Source organism: Anabrus simplex, chromosome 1 (genome assembly GCF_040414725.1).
Source record: "Anabrus simplex isolate iqAnaSimp1 chromosome 1, ASM4041472v1, whole genome shotgun sequence".
In the NCBI taxonomy this organism is placed as follows: domain Eukaryota; kingdom Metazoa; phylum Arthropoda; class Insecta; order Orthoptera; family Tettigoniidae; genus Anabrus; species Anabrus simplex.
This window is the reverse complement of record NC_090265.1, coordinates 615,254,526-615,271,709: the sequence shown is the minus strand read 5'-3', so window position 1 is coordinate 615,271,709 and position 17,184 is coordinate 615,254,526. Positions and strand designations below refer to the sequence as shown.

Below are 17,184 nucleotides of genomic sequence, written 5' to 3'. Positions count from 1 at the left end.
GCGCCGCACACGGGTGCCACTGTTAACCCAACGTCATCGGGCATAACAACGCGCATTTGTCGCCAGTCACCAGGGATGGACACTCGAACAACAGAGTAACGTGATAGGGTTGGACGAATCACGATTTCAACTGCACCATACCGATGGGAGGCACCGTGTATGGCGCAGACCACATGAAGCGAAGGATCCTGCCTGCCTCGAAGGTGTGGTCCAGGGTGCTGGTCTCTCTGTTATGGTCTGGGGTGCATTTTCCTGGTATGGAATGGGCCCCCTAGTTGTTCTGGAAGAGACTTTGAATGGTGCGCGGTATGTTGAGCTGCTCGGAGACCAACTCCACCCATTTTTGGCCTTCCAGCCCCCAGACGGTTCTGCGGTGTTTCAACATGGTAACGCGCTGCCACATCGCTCCCACGTCGCCCGGGAATGGTTCCAGGAACATGCAGCGGAGGTCCAACGACTGCCATGGCCGCCCAGGAGCCCGGATATGAACCCTATCAAGCATATCTGGGATGTCCTGGAACGTAGACTCTGTGCCATGGATCCTGCACCCACGAACAGACCAGCGTTGGTGGCCGCTCTGCAAATGATTTGGTGTTAGCTGCGTCCAGAGGACTATCAAGGACTTGTCGACTCACTTCCACGGCGTCTCACTGCAGTTTGCAGGGCCAGAGGAGGCCCCACACGCTATTAGGTGACTACCCCATGACATTTGCTAGGTCAGTGTATTTCCCTATTGTAATATAATGGGTCCTTACTATTCCTTACCACTTTTAAAGGTACAAATCTGTTTTTACACTCCTCAACAACTGCTTTAAACCCATCCTACAGACTGTTTACATTTTTATTTACCATTTTCCATTGATCGTAATTTCCTTTTAAAGATTTCCTCATTCCCCTCTTATCAGCTATGCGGTATTGCCTGATAGTCCTACTTTTACATCATTTCTTTCTAACACACTTTAATATCATATCAGTCAAGAGGCAGAATAATATATACTAAATTCTTTGGGTTTTGATTAACTTACCTGGAAAATCATACTAAAATTATTGTTCAAGAAAGAACATTTAAGATGGATAATCTTAGCAACATAGAGCATAGAAGGGAAACAAGTATTAGAAATAAACTTTCAACCAATTAGGCCGTGTTCCGTACATATAGTACATGTTGAAGAGATGTTAAGTAATAAACAAAAATGGCCAACTGGACATAAGTGAGATCCGAACCTAGAACCTCCTCATTTCGCGTTGGTTGCTTAGACACATACTATATGTTTGGAACATGACCTAAGATGCTAAAAGTTTATTTCGATTACAATGTGGTCGTAAAAATTCAATATTCAGAAACAAGTATCGTGCAATGGCAAAGGAAAAAAAAGTTTCAAAGTTCACCTCGCTTAGCTTCAGAGGTCACTTCTTCATATCCAGATTCTTCTGAACTGCTGCATGATGCATCTTCTTGACTAGCCAATTTTTCTTTCAGTCGAATCAACTATAAGAGTAATATGATATGAAAGATGTGCATAATTTCTTTGGAGGAAACAAAAAAGAAAGAGCAAGAGGTAAACATATTAGGCATAAATGGCAAGGACTAAAATATGATTTATATTCTTAACATTCTTTCAAACTCCTTATCTTTCATTGTGTAAAATATGAGATAGTAAATGTTATTTCAATAACATGAAACATTCATATTACAGGGAAATAACTCATTCATGATTTCTATTTATTTTTAGAATTGGCTTTACGTCTCACTGACACAGATAGGTCTTATGGTGATGATATGATAGGAAAGGCCTAGGAGTGGGAAGGAAGCAGCGCTGGCCTTAATGAAGGTACATTTGCCTGGTGTGAAAATGGGAAACTACGGAAAACCATTTTCAGGGTTGCCGACAGTGGGGCTTGAACCTACTACCTCCCGGATGAAAGCTCACAGCTGCACGCCCCTAAACCAACTCATCCGGTCATTCTTGATTTGTTAGACAAGTCTAGTTATATGGAGTTATATAATAAACTGGCCCTGTAAATATACCAACACTCCAAATATGATATTTATTGCAGTATCAGAGTACTACAGCGCTTAAATTCCAGATTTTTCCCTCTTAAATCATATGTAAAGAGGCCAAATTTCTTAACATTCTACTAAACGTAAGAATATTAAAAGAAATTAACCAGAAATGGATATTAGAACCAATAAATCAAAAAATAATCTGTCAAGGATTTGATTTGTTACAATTTGGATAGAAATTAGATTTAGATTACATGACATGAAATTAAACTGAATTGCCATATACAGTCAAATTTCTGTATAACAAAGACTGATATAATGAGATGCATTATTATTATTATTATTTTTTTTTTTTTTTTTTTCGTATAGTTCTGGTGAATGTCTTACTTTATGAGGGTCGATCAAATACAAACAGAATTTTTGTTCTTGAACATCAACAGCTGGTAGGACTGACCCTGCGCTTCTGTTATGCTTAGGCGGGACCGTCAGGAGTGGGGAGAATGTGCTGTTAGATATTCCCCACGATTTTTTCAGTAACGCTCATGATATCGGAGCAACAGGTGTACCGCTCCAATGTGCAACGCATAATTATAACATTTCTTGCTCGTAAAGGAGTTACAGTGGAGGAAATTTGCTTCGGTTATCAAACATTGTCAAGGACGCGTGTGTTTGCCTGGCATAAAAAGTTCAAGGACGAGAACATGTGGAAAATCAGCAACATGATCACTGTCCTCAGACCAGCATTACGGACGAAAACATTAGTGCGGTTAAAAACATTAATGACGACAATCAACAGTATCAGAAATTGCACAACAAGCTGGAATCATTTACAGGAGCTATCAAGCAATCATCACAAGCAACCTACAGTTCCGTAAAGTGTGTTCCAGATGTGTCCCTTGCCGCTTGACCAAAAATCTGAATTTGAGACGTTAGGAGGTCTGTCAGAGGCTTACAGCAAGGTTTGTGGAAGAACGTGATGCATTTTTGAGTTGGATCGTCACCTGCGATGGAACATAGGACCACCACTACACTCCCAAATCCAAACAAGCCAGTAAGGAGTGGTGGAGGAAAGGGAGGCAGCACCAATGAAAGCCAAGATTCGACTGTCAGCTGGCAAGGTTCTTGCAACAGTTTTTTTCGATCGGCTGGGCATTTTGCTGACTGATTTTCTGCATGAGCGATGCACAATCAATGCTGCTTACTACTGCGAGCTGTTGAACAAGGCGAGGGTTGCATATCGCCGCAAAAGATGAGACCAACTGATTCGACAGGTCATCCTCCTCCACGACAATGCACGGCCCCATACTGCAGCTGTAACTGTCTCAAGGCTACAGGAAATGCATTGGACTACACTTGATCATCCTCCTTACAGCCCGGACTTATTGTCCTGCGATTTCTATTTGTTTGGACTGCTTAAAGAAGCTCTAGGAGGGCAACGATTTGAAGATGACGAGAATGTGGAAGACTTCGTGCACAACTGGCTGGTGACATGACCCTGTTCTTTTTACGATGAGGGCATCAAAAAGCTGCCCATAAGCTGAGACAAATGCATTTACAAAGCAGGAAACTACGTGAAAAAATAAACTGAAATTGCCTTGTGTTATTCAATAAATAAATTTAAATAAAAAATAAAATCCCATTTATATTTAAACCCCCTTCGTAATAACAAAATTAGCAGTGTTTAAAGATTTGGCTGATTGGAATAAAACAGACAGCAATTACAAAAAAAGACCTTCACCAGAGTACAGAATGGTTATTTGCATATCAGTTTTGAATATACATGACAGCTCAATTGATTTCCTTTCATACCACTCATTTTTACAAAAGTTACCATGGAACATGGCTCTTAATAGCAACAATCTGATATGTGCATATAATAATGGCATATGTATATAATACAAATTAGAGATAAAATCTCATTTACTAACACAACTTTCCCCATGAGGAGGCTGCCACAAGGACAAAGTATATCCATTACAAAATATGATGTCTTCCAAGTCATTGGAAAACTTCTACACTATACCCAGGCCTCATTAATAAATTTAAAGATACAGTATGTAACCATTACAGAATTCTTTCACCGTTTCTTTTAAAAGAAGTTACAGATTCATTAATTTTTAAATTTTTAAAATTTCATAAGCCATAGCTACAGTGGTAAGTTAACAAGAGAATAAGAGATTTACTAATTATCTCCGATCTTTGAATATCAATACAGTACACATTCTCATTTCCTACACTACTGGGACCAGGACAGGGTCGGCGCGCGCGCACGCACACGCACACGCACAAAAGGTTAGATAATCCGAAGCACAAATAAAATCCTTGATTGTAACACAAGAAGTAACAAAATAGTTTTACAGTAATTAAGAACAATATATCACATAACATACTCACTTACATACACTAGAGTTACAAACTTGCTGACAAAAGCAGGTGGACTGCCCCTCTCCTCCCTGTGGGATATGGTGTGGTCGCCCTAGCACAGCTACAGAACGTGGCAACTGACAGTAACTAACAGTTTAACACGCACATACACAAGATTGGATATACTGAAGTGCATTGGTTGGCCGTCAAGTTCACTGTTCTACTTTCTTCCTTTTCTCTTTTTTTTTTTTTTAAAGACTGGAAAACAATTAGCGATAATGATTTACTTGCATGTTATGATAAGCAGAGCACGTGGAAGGTTGGATATGAGATGGTCAACTCCAGATATACTATTAGCAGAATTATGAAGAGATTGTTCAAAGTTTTTACCTATCTGTCAGTACATAACAATTCTTATGATTTGCTATAGCATCTTTATGGAAGTAACTGGTTAACAGACAGATGTTTTAATGTAACCAGTATTCGAACATGAATCTATCTGAAATTGTTTATGTTGACCTCTTACTCGTGTGACACAAGAAATAATGATCCTGGTCCCATCATACTGAAAGTAACATTCAATCCACTTATAATTGAAGGAAAAAGGATGGGAAACAGAAATACATGCCAATTCCTTTACTGATATTTAAGTGAATTCAAACCTCATGCTCTTGTCATGGATTTCTGTACTTAAAGATTCAGAGGAAGATTTCTTGGGAGTAGGAGACCTTGTGCAATCAATAAACTGAGGAAAAATTGTTGGGAAAAGTTGAACAAGACTGTTAAGTCAATCTTCTCTAGTGGAAAATGAGGTGCAAAACAAGATATTTATAAAGAAAATAGCCCTAAATTTAGTTCCCAGAGTAAAGTTAATCCAAAAATTATAGTCATAGGTTAGTTTCAAAAATATTATTTGTGAACCTAGCAACACTGATCTGGTATTTATAACAAAAGAGAAAGATTGAAATAAATTATAGTCAAAATGTTGTGAATACATGGTTGAGGAGGACACAAAAGTCAAACAAATGGATTAAATGAGATGGTTTAATAATATTCTTGGTTATACTTGCCACCTACTACTATCACAGTTTTCAAAGACACTGAGGGGACATAATTTTGTGCCATAGTCAGTAAATCTACTGCATGAGGCTGACATATCTGAGCACCACCAAATACAATTGTACTGAGCCAGATTAGAACTCACCAACTAGGGCTCAGAAAACCAGTATTCTACTGTCTAAGCCACTCAGCCAGATATGAGAAAGTTTAATGGAAAGCATAAAATATAGGCTATTCAAGTTTATTTCCTGGCATAAAACCCCTATCCATCTGTGTAAGAACTCAAACAATGCAATTAAAGTTACTCAAAGACCACTCTGAGAAACTTTTCTTAATGAACAAAGACATTTTCACTGCAGACTGTTATCTCTTTCAGGATGTACAAGTCTATGATCTAAGAACCTCAACTGTCCTATGTTAGCAATTCGTTGTAATGAAGGTGTCCTGCTTCTTTCACCATCCATGATCGACTTCATAAGTCACCAAGATCGAGTAGTCACAAAACTAGCTTGCCAACGAATGCTGTGAGAACCGAAGGAGTGCTCGGGTTAACTGCCCGGATGAAGCCAAAGCTATTGATGTTTCAACAAATAAAATATGCTATAAAATAGGCCTATGTTGTTTTCTCCCTGTTTTAAAGAAGAGTCTAATCATAATATCGAACATCTGTCACCAACAATAGTAAGCACTTCTTTCTCAGACCACTAGGTGCAGAAATACCAGAATTGCACAAAATTAACAGCTCCCTAGAAATTTATGCATTAGTGAAAAATCCTAGTAAGACATTCAGAAAAGTTGTCGGCATATTCTATTAAAATTTGGTGAGAATAGAATAAACTATTCCTTTATAACTTGCTCGCAAACTTAAATACTGATTGTAAAAAAACAAAACAAAAAACATCCATTTTCTGTTTATTCTCAATCCCAAACACAACTGATTAAAAATGTTTATCTCCACTTGAGCAATATGAGAAAAAGTGCCACAATTGTAACATTTCAATTGATTAAGGCAAACCCAGCCGTTTTTCAGATATTCATCCTCAAACTGGTGTTCACAAAAGTTCCTGTACACCACAGCAACAGCAAAATGTTTTGTTTTGTAATGAAATCCATGAAAATGTAACCAAGAACATGGGTCTAAAGGCCCAAGCAAACTCATGAAAATTGATTTTCAGTTAGATTTTGTATAGAAGAGTGGAATGCCAAAACTGGAACTTAAAAATCTCCATTAGATTGTGAGATATGAAGATCCTAAATTTTAGGTAGGGGACAGCGTGACGTCACTGTTGTCTTACGACAGGATATCGCACACCACTTCCGCCTGTCTACAAGTATTTCTCAGTATCAGCACATTGTTTGGAATGAATAATCATGTCCAGAAAAGTGCAGCCTTATCAATTTGAGCCAAAATACACAACATCTTGATTAGAAAATGAACCACCGGCATCTCTTACTTCAGAGAGACAGGGAAACACCAACTGGTGTTAGTGAGAACATTATGAAGCGATACCCACTACTGCTGAAAGTTTCTGCAGTAAAGAGAGTGAAACAATAAATGAAATGCGTGGATGTGTGATGTGTTGTTTGGCACGAGGACTTTTCTAATGTTGTCTTAAATTACAGTGTGTTAAATAATGCATGTTGTCTTCATATGGATAAAACGAATATCCCCTATGTGAGGGAAAGTCTGGCTACGAAAACGAATGATAACAGGTAGTCTGTAGCCTTTCACCAGTTTGTGTACTGGGTCAATTCACGGACTACTTTAGGAAGAGAGAAGATAAAAGTTATACCATCTTGTGTAGTGAAGGCAATCCGAGAATAATATCCGCAATAAGGAGGTACATACATAGGACTCCAGGCAGTGTGATTCCCCTCATATTTAGCGCAGGCACAGAACCTTTTTTAACACACGTTTTTTATTTTGTCCGAGGAGTTCGGCTTTATATTTAATCGATCGTTTATAGTCCTGCTCTCTGAAATATGTAGAACATATGAGACTGTGTGGAGTTGGTGAGAAATTAAACGCAAATAATTTATTTATAGCCAAGCTCGATATCCCTCCAGAGATTTCTTTCAACTGGGGAATCTGTAAAAATCTGCACCTTCCACCTTCGATGTTTTCAAAATGCTTGCGTGGTTGCAACCATACAGAACACAGTAAACCATGGTTTCGCTTAAGTATTGTTCACAGTAGTTAAATATGCCTAACCAACAGTTGCACTGTCTGATTTTGCTACATCTAGTAGTAGCATGCAGGAAACAGCTTGCCAACAGGGACGTCACTCGCTCAAGTGCTGTGGCCGTTTTCCACTTGTATCTCCTGAACCAGATAAAATAATGTAACAGGGTTTTCAGCACGCTGATTAAAATTTAATGTTGCATTCAATGAGTTAAGAACATAAAACTCCAAAATAAGTTGCCTGGGCCTTTAACATTAACATGTATGATTTGATTATATATGAAAACAATGAATAAAGTGAAAGCAGGTAAAGTTAATGTAAGACAAAGTTCTAAACTTACATACTGTCCAGTTTCTAATCTGCATCTTCGGAAAGTGGGTGAATACCAATCATTTCGCCCTCACTACAATTTCCACTATTGAAGCCAGCTTCACTATAACTATCAAGATTTATCACAATGCACTCTGATATTACATCTAATATGTATCACTCTTAATGCACTTGTTTTCCAATTTCAATCAGATGTCTACATCGAGCTGCCCACTTCTCTGCTTCAGTTGAGGCGATTTTCTCCGTCAGCAATACTGTTGCTTCATCACGCTTGAACCTAATATTTCCTTGAGGTACATAACTTTTTATAAGAGCCCAAATCTTTTCAATAGGGTTCAGCAGTAGACACAGAACAGTGTGTTCATGTTCAGCGAGTATTCTTGTCAATCTGATAGGTTTTGTAGCAGGGTTTGTGACTGTGGTTTTATGGTTTTAGCATCTCAGAACAATATACAATACCTCTGCCAGTCAGCCAGTCTAGATGTGGGAGTAAGGTCACATTCAACATTGTGATAAGAGGCATTACAATTACCAAATTTGGTGGTAAATTGGGAATTATTTTGTCTTTCAGCCCTTTTTCATACTTCCTATAGTTCATCTCATCATGGTAAACTCCAGTTTTTTGGTTATGTTTGAACCAGCAAAGAATTTAGAACAAAGCCTTCTTCGCAACTGGTATGTACCACTATTAATCTTTGTCCATTCAAGATAGGGGGATTTCAGTCAATGTGCAGAGCCATCACCCCACGAGTTCGTTTCTGTGTGTGAGCTAAGCAGATACGTTTCACCCAAATAAACAACAGACCTACCCTCATTTTGGAAACATCTGATGCTCTTTATGTATTGTATATGTAAGAGCCTAATGTCATCCATCTCAATCAATATTCTATGTACAGTTTCAGTTATTTTCCACCAAAATCCCAGGCTTCAAACTATGGTGCTTAGTGTAATTATACCACCTTTAAAATTTATATCTTCAACCAATTTCCTGTGGGTCTTTTCCACTGTTGATCTCACAGCGTTAGGTTGTGTGAAAGTCAGCTAGGTCCATTTCTTAACCAATTTTTGTCCTTTTTCAAGGTGTAAAGAATGATTCTACTTACCCATCTTCTACGCTCTTTGCTTGTCTTACCACATTCCTTAAAGAATTCTCGGGTACACCAGTGGCTTTGCTTTAGGCACTTTCTCTTGAATATTTTCTACATAATGAGAGGCCCCAGTCTGGTTTTTCATGAAACTGTATACATTACAAATAACTTCTCTAGCCTGACTGTGCAATGTTTTAGCACTTCCTAATTTAGACTTTAATGGGGACATTGCTAGGTATATAACTTATACTACAGAATAATGATTACCTTTGCTTATCAAATACACATCCTACTGTGTTAAACAACTGCACATCTGTTTTATGTTCGGCACTGTTGTTAAGCAACATGCACTGGAAAATGCTGTGTGAATGACTAGGACACCCCAGCCAGCCAGAGGAGGAGTCAACGGGAGAGGACGAAAAGTGATTTATGCACAAGCTGTAGAATGGCAAGTTCGTTTTGTGACTACTCTACCCAACTATCTCCCCTTCATATTTTAACTACCAGTAATCTAAATAGATTTAGTGCACAGCTTTCTATAATGTGCCTGTATCTAATAAGGCCTTTTATTTCTTCATAAACAATTCTGGCTTAGTTCCCAGTGATTCTCTCCATTTCCATGGCTATTGTTTACAATAATTTATTCACACATTTTAAGTCCACTCACCTTCGACTTTTACTGTATACACCTAAGATGGCTTGAAAACTGAGATTTAAAGATAATCTGGTCATTAAGCCCACTTTTTACTTGCAATGTACAGACAGTAGCAACTCCAAACTCGCTACATCAGCTTAGCTACAATTTGATTAAATTTCTGTAAATTCCATTCTGGTAGAATGCACAACCAAAATACTGAAATGATCCATAAATTTACAAAATTTACATAAGAAAGAATATGCTAACAAGCTAGAATAAAAAAAAAAAAGAAAACTCACCTTCTCTTCTTTCTGTTGTTTCAGTTTCTCCAATCTTTCCTTTCGCTTCGCCTTCCTCCGTTGTTTCTCCCGCTGAATACTCTCCACAGCATTTTTCAGAGATTCCATAGCTGTTTTTCTTCCAGACTCAAATGAAATATTTTCTGGAGCACTTCCAGAATCTGATGAACCTGCTTCAACTGTCGGTTTACGAAATGAAGATTTGTGGGCTGTCTTAACCAAATACCTAGAATCTGATTCACTAGTGCTTAAATTTTGCTCAATTCTTCTCTGAGCTGACTCCATTATTGCTTTTCTTGACTCAGCATCAGAATCTGATTCGAAGTGTGTAATGGTGCCTTGTTTACTTGGTTGGCTTTTGGGACTAGTTTTATTTATTGGAGAACCAAAACTTTCTACCACAAAACTCTTATTTTTACTAGAAATTACACATGGAGCAGATATTTTAACGGTATGTGCCTTAGTATTAATGGGAAGTTTACTGTTTAATTCCTTATCTTCATCTTTGGTTGGTTTAATCACAACTTTATCATCATTTGGAACAAATTTGTCAACTTTTTCCTGTATGCTACTAAAACTATCTTTGTAAGTTTTCTTCTGCTGTGTAATACTTTTAATGTCTGAATCACTAATATCACTAGCATCACCTAATTTGTTAGAATAATTATCAAGCATTTCTTGACTTTGTAAAGACTGAATAGCCATAGACCGTGATGTATCCTCTTCACTAGAAATAGATTCATTCTCTATTAGCTTAGAATAATCTTTCTGAACCTTTTTAGTTATAACACTTGAAGGAGATAGATCTGACCTGACACTTGGATTCACAGTTTTATTTTTTTCTTCTGGAACGTTTTGAGAAAATTGGTTATCACTACTTACATCACTACTACAAACTTTAGATTTTTCAGTTTTAACATTATAATCTACTTTATTCAATTTTTTATTTGTCTTTTTTGGTGATGTTACTACAATATCAGCACTAGAATCAACCTTTCGTCTATCGCAATTTATTAATTTATTTTTAAGAGATGAAAACAGTTTCTTAGGTGATCTTTCTTTAGAATGTTCTACGATGTGATCTGTAGTATTCTTCTCACTCTCTTCCTCTGAATTTGTATTAGCAGAAACACTTTTTATGGGGGAGTTCTCTGCAGAGTTTTGTGCAGCATATTTCTTTTTAGTCTTCTTTGAAGATGACTCCGACATGGCTTTGTCAACCTTAATTTCACTTTCTTTCTTGGGCGACTCATTTACAAGTTCAAATTTAGCACAATCAATCTTCAGGTCCAATTCCTCTTTATCACAAAGATTTTCTGTCGCTTTCTTCTCTAAAATATCAAGCATGTGATCATCAGACAACTGCTTTGATTTTCTCTTTGCTTTTAGTCCATTTGTCACAGCTGATAGTTCCTGAATAAGAGACTGTTCTTTGGCTAATTTTTGCCCTCCACTATCTTTTTTCAATAAACTTTCACTAGAATTAACTTCATCATGAGCATCTGATAGCTCACTTTTGGGATCAGGAGATTTTCTCGTTACCTTTGCTTCTACAGGTTTAACACTAGAAGATCTCTTAGTAAGTTCTGTCTCCTCATCTAACAGTTCATTATCACTTTGAGATGATTTCCTGGTCATCTTTTGGGCTTCAATATCTTCAAGATCTTTACCACTTTTAGCTTTAGGAGACTGTGTTACAACTGCATTTGCTTCCCCAGTTTTAGAACGAAGAGATTTTCTAGTACGTTTCTCTCGAATATCCAACAGCTCACTTTCTTGTTGAGCAGACTTTCTAGTTACCTTTGTGGCTTCAGCATTTACTTTTATTTTAGAGTCCTTACTGTTTCTACTTTTAGACATCCGTGTTGCAATTACGCTAGTTTCGGATTGTTTTGAACTACGAGGATTAACCGAATCCTCAGCATCATTTGAACTATTTAAAGTTTTCATACAGGATTCAATATCTGAAGTACTCAATTCATCAGTACTTTTTGTTCTACGTTTAAACTTCAACTTCTTTTTAGGACTCTTCTCTACAGGTGAGGTCTGTACATTCTGAGAAGAAGATAAACGTTTCTGCATCGACCTTGTCCTTGCTGCAATGGGGGATGCTGGTGATGCTGTTAAACTAGATTTTCTCTCCTTACTTGTTATATTGTCAACAGATGACTCCATAGCTGCTGAAGAACCTGAAACCAAATTTTACAAGAATAAATATCCAGTATGAACAAAATACAGGTACATAAACCTCAACATCTTGAAAATGTAAAGATAAAAACTGTCTGTTCTTCTATTAGGTCAAATATGCAGAGAGACCAGCATCTGACAAACATCACTGGAGCAAAAATGATAAAGACCAATAATTTCTCAGATTAAATAAAAAATGTAAGAATGAAAATAGGCAATTATCTAACCTATACTTTTAAACATTAAAACTTTCACTAGAATTAACTTCATCATGAGCATCTGGTAGCTCACTTTTGGGATCAGGAGATTTTCTCGTTACCTTTGCTTCTACAGGTTTAACGCTAGAAGATCTCTTAGTAAGTTCTCTTATCAGTCAATATCAGTTCCTCTCAGAGGAATGGCGGTAAAGACGAGTCCAAAAAGTCAGGGTCTTTGGTACATATTTCATAGTTTTGGAAGGCAAACTGGCTCTGACTTTGACTATTTGATTTGTGCTTACTGTTCAAACAAGTTGTGAGCAACAGCTATTTACAATGGCTGTGCTAATCTAACATACCATGCATGAAGTTCATTCTGTGATGTATCTTCTACACAGAAATTTACAGAATTTCATGGCCAAGTAAAAATTAATGATGGCATTACAAAATAACAATATGTGACAAAATGATGACACCAATCTCCTGAAGGCATAATCTCTATGTTCACAACTAGCAACTGAGTGATTTGCTGTTACCATTAATGCTTTCATGGCCCGTACTTATAGATATGATACTGTACAGGCTTTTGGGCTTATGCCGTGTCAAGAAAATAAGGTGAAATTCTTAACGTTTCACAGAGAAACTGTGCTCTGTGTCCTCAGAAGAAATCTCGACTGTCCACGAGAAAGGCTTCTTAAACAATGACACTTTAAATTTGGACATTATAATAGAAGCGGAAATGGTACGTTCATTCACCACCAGATGGCCTCCAGGATGTGGCACAATGCTAGTGTTCAAAGCGGAAGCTGACCGAAACATCACAAACAGACTAAGCGGTTCAAATAACGTGTTTGCGTAACATGACAGCTTCCGCTTCGAACGCTAGCGTTGTGCCAAGTTCTGGGGGCCATCTGGTGGCGAATGAACGTACCATTTCCACTTCTATTATAGCGTCCAAATTCAAAGTGTCATTGTTTAAGAAGCCTTCTTCATGGACAGTCGAGATTTCTTCTGAGGACGCAGAGCACAGTTTCTCTGCAAAACGTTAAGAATTTCACCTTATTTTGACATGGCGTAAACCCAAAAGCCTATACAGTATCATGTCTATGAGTAATTTGCTATCTGTGATACCAGATGTCCTCGTCTGTCCAGACATGTCCTCCTTTTTAGACCCTGTCTGATCTGGGAGAAATGAAAAAGAAAACCAATGAACTGTCCTTTTTTGTAACTTGTATACCTAATATATTTGTGATATTGGATTTATTGCAAATATTTTATTTTAAATATCCTTGCATATCAGAATGCATTTTAATTTGTCTTACTAATCTATTAATGTAATTTTTATATCTGATGTATTCTAGCTGATGGTGTTCCTTAGGGGAAGAAACATGTTCTAGATTTAAAATGTATTGAAGAAGTGGACTGCTTAAATACAATATTTGAATTATTCTTAAACGTTTGCTACTTGATTTTGTAGTCAATATGGGTTTTTATAAAAAATGAAGCTGTTAAAGCTTGTTACACAATGTTGGATTGATCCTGTAAAAGGAAGCGGCAAATGCATTGATTGGATGGAAGCCTGTTAATGACTGTATCATCACTATCAGCCTCTGATCATGCCATGCAAAAATCACCATTTTTCAGCTCTATGCACCGACGGAGGAGGCTGAAGAAACTGATGAAGATTTAATCTATGATCAGCTTCAGGAGATCTTCAACGAAATCCCCATGCATGATATTAAATTACTTATCAGTGACCTAAACACCCAGAATGATGGACACACATGGCTTTGAACATGCCACTGAACGTATATTTCAGCAGCGCAAATGAATGATAATGGCGAACGCCTGATCTTATTCAGTGGCATGAACAATTTGAGTGTTGGAAACACCTATTTTGAGCATAAGCACAATCACAAGGCAACATAGTGCTCGCCCAACAGTTCAGTGAGTAAAGAAATTGGGTTATGTATGTGCGAGTAAGCGTTGATGTTACGCACTGCTAGACGTATGTTGCTACCGAGGAGCGGACATGCATTCAGACATAGTCATGACTATGTTTCACCTTAGGCTAAAGAAGATACAACGCCATTCACTATGCCCCTTCACTGTTGGAAAAATGAAGGACCCTGACGTTTTTGCACAGTTCCAACTCAAACTAAGGAACTGTTTTCAGCCACTTCAGCAGGATCCTGTGTACAATGAAAGTCACTGGAAGCACTTCAAACAGGCCACTGCTGACAGCGCAAAGGAAGCAGTCAGTTGAAGGCAAGGCACAAATAGGGAGCAATGGATTAATAATAATAATTATTATTATGTTATTTGCTTTACGTCCCACTAACTACTTTTACAGTTTTCGGAGACACCGAGGTGCCGGCATTTAGTCCCGCAGGAGTTTTACGTGCAAGTAAATCTACCGACACAAGGCTGTCATATTTCAGCACCTTCAAATACCACCGGACTGAGCCAGGATCGAACCTGCCAAGTTGGGGCCAGAAGGTCAGTGCCTCAACCGCCTGAGCCACTCAGCCCGGCTGCAATGGATTAAAGATGGCACTTAGAATTGGACCAGCAAGTTAAGATTATTTGCCGGGCCAACAAGAGAGCACAAGGGCTGACACACAAGAGGCAGCATATCGAAATGACACCAAGATGCTGTATTGTATTGTTCATGAATTAACTAACCAAAGAAGGAGCTCACATGTTCCCATTAAGAACAAGGATAGCAAAATCCTTCTTGCCAAAGAACAGGAGGCAAGATGAGTGCAGCATTTCTTTTCTTTTTTTTTTTGCTATTTGCTTTACATCGCACCGACACAGATAGGTCTTATGGAGACGATGGGATAGGAAAGGCCTAGGAATGTGAAGGAAGCGGTCATGGCCTTAATTAAGGTACAGCCCCAGCATTTGCCTGGTGTGAAAATGGGAAACCATGGAAAACATTCTTCAGGGCTGCCGAGAGTGGGGTTTAAACCAACTATCTCCCAGATACAAGTTCACAGCTGCGCGCCCCTAATCGCACGGCCAACTTGCCCGGTGTGCAGCATTTCAAGGAGGCTCTGAACCAAGCAGCCTCAGGTGTGACCCAAGACATTAACACTGCCGATACAACTGCTCCATTGAACACTGAGTTGGCAATGATTGAAAACTAAGCCAGGCATGTGATCAATGCTCTGAAGAGCACTAAGGCTGCCAGCATAGATCTGATCCCAGCAGAATTCTTGAAGGCTGGTGGAGAAGATTTTGTAATACAGCCAACTAAATTGTTAAATGAGTGCTGGCACACACAATACATACCTGAAGATTGGCGGAAAGGTATTATTGTAAATATCCCCATTAAATGCAATCTCAGTGACTGAAATAATGAGGAAATTTTGCATCAGAGTGGCTGCAGGAAATTTCAAAATATTGTGGCACAATTTTGAATGCGTCTAGCCTGCGATATTCTTCGCTTATCATCCGGCTTCATGGCTAAGTGGTTAGCGTGATGGCCTTTGGTCACAGGGGTTCCAGGTTCGATTTCCTGCAGGGTCGGGAATTTTAACCACCCTTGGTTTCATCATGGCTGCTCATGTCCTGAACAAATCTTCATGCTGTATAACATTATTGAGGAGTGTATTGAGTTCCAAAAACCAGTTTCACTCAAATCAATTTCAAGAAAACATTTGACAGCATACATTGGGACTTCTCGTGGAACATTGTAAGAAGCTATGGTATCCCAGATAGATTTATCAATGTCTTCAAAAACCTGTATCATACCAGCAGTTATCATGTGAGGGCCGAAGGTGGGACAGTTAAATTCATCATCGATACCGATGACAGACAGGGATGTATTTTATCACCCTTTCTATATCTCCTCACCATTGATTTTGTCATACAGAAGGTGCTGAATGGACCAAGATCTCATGGAATGACCACATGCAGCACATTGACCTTGATTTTGCCGAAGATGTTGCATCGCTGGTGGAAACCATTACCTCTTTACAAAATATGACTTAACAGCTTCGACACTATGTGGACTATCACACCAATAATCGCTGGGCAGCAGCCAGTTGAACAAGTGAAACAATTCACTTACCTCAGTAATGTCTTATCATGGGATGGCAGTGTAGATGTAGATATGTAGCAGTTTTTCAGTGCTTGAGAGCCATCTGGTCCATTTCAAAGGCCAACAAAGAAACAAAACTCTACTTTATAAAACATTAATCATGCCAACAGCGATATACGCCAGTAAAACATGGAAAATTATGGCAGAGGCAGCATCAACATTGTCTAGGCACAACTTTAGGTATCACTTGGCGTGACCGAGTCACCAATGAGGAAATTTTACATCAGAGTGGCTGCAGGAAATTGCAAGATATTGTGGCACAATTTTGAATGCGTCTAGCCTGCGATATTCTTCGCTTCTCGTCCGGCTTCATGGCTAAGTGGTTAGCGTGATCGCCTTTGGTCACAGGGGTTCCGGGTTCGATTTCCTGCAGGGTCGGGAATTTTAACCACCCTTGGTTAATTTCTCTGGCACGGGGGGGCTGGGTGTATGTGTCGTCTTCATCATCATTTCATCAGCATGATGCGCAGGTCTCCTATGGGCATCAAATCGAAAGACCTGCACCTGGTGAGCAGAACATGTCCTCGGACACTCCCAGCACTAAATGCCATACACCATTCATTTCATTTCATTTCTTCTGAGCCAATACTCAAAGAACGGTATGTGATGGGAGCCACCAGGAGGTAGGTGGAAGCTGGGCATACCACGCAAAACATGGCGTTCAACATTTGAGAAGACCTGCCAGCAGCTAACACCAGGTGTGACGATGTCAAGAATGCCACTTTGA

The 17,184-nt window shown here is 38.7% G+C and overlaps 1 protein-coding gene across 5 annotated transcripts in view; it reads right to left on the bottom strand.

The window, feature by feature from the left end:
* The window catches only part of LOC136870931 (serine-rich adhesin for platelets), an 89,655-nt gene that overhangs the window by 34,181 nt on the left and 38,290 nt on the right, over positions 1-17,184 (bottom strand). For all 5 annotated transcript variants that reach the window (XM_067144945.2, XM_067144949.2, XM_067144946.2 and 2 more), the window contains exons 2-3: positions 9,966-12,154; positions 1,390-1,489 (exon numbers count right to left, since the gene is read on the bottom strand). In XM_067144945.2, the coding sequence (XP_067001046.2) occupies positions 1,390-1,489; positions 9,966-12,140 (2,275 nt within the window). In that variant the 5' untranslated portion in view covers positions 12,141-12,154. The remainder of the gene's footprint in view (positions 1-1,389; positions 1,490-9,965; positions 12,155-17,184) is intronic.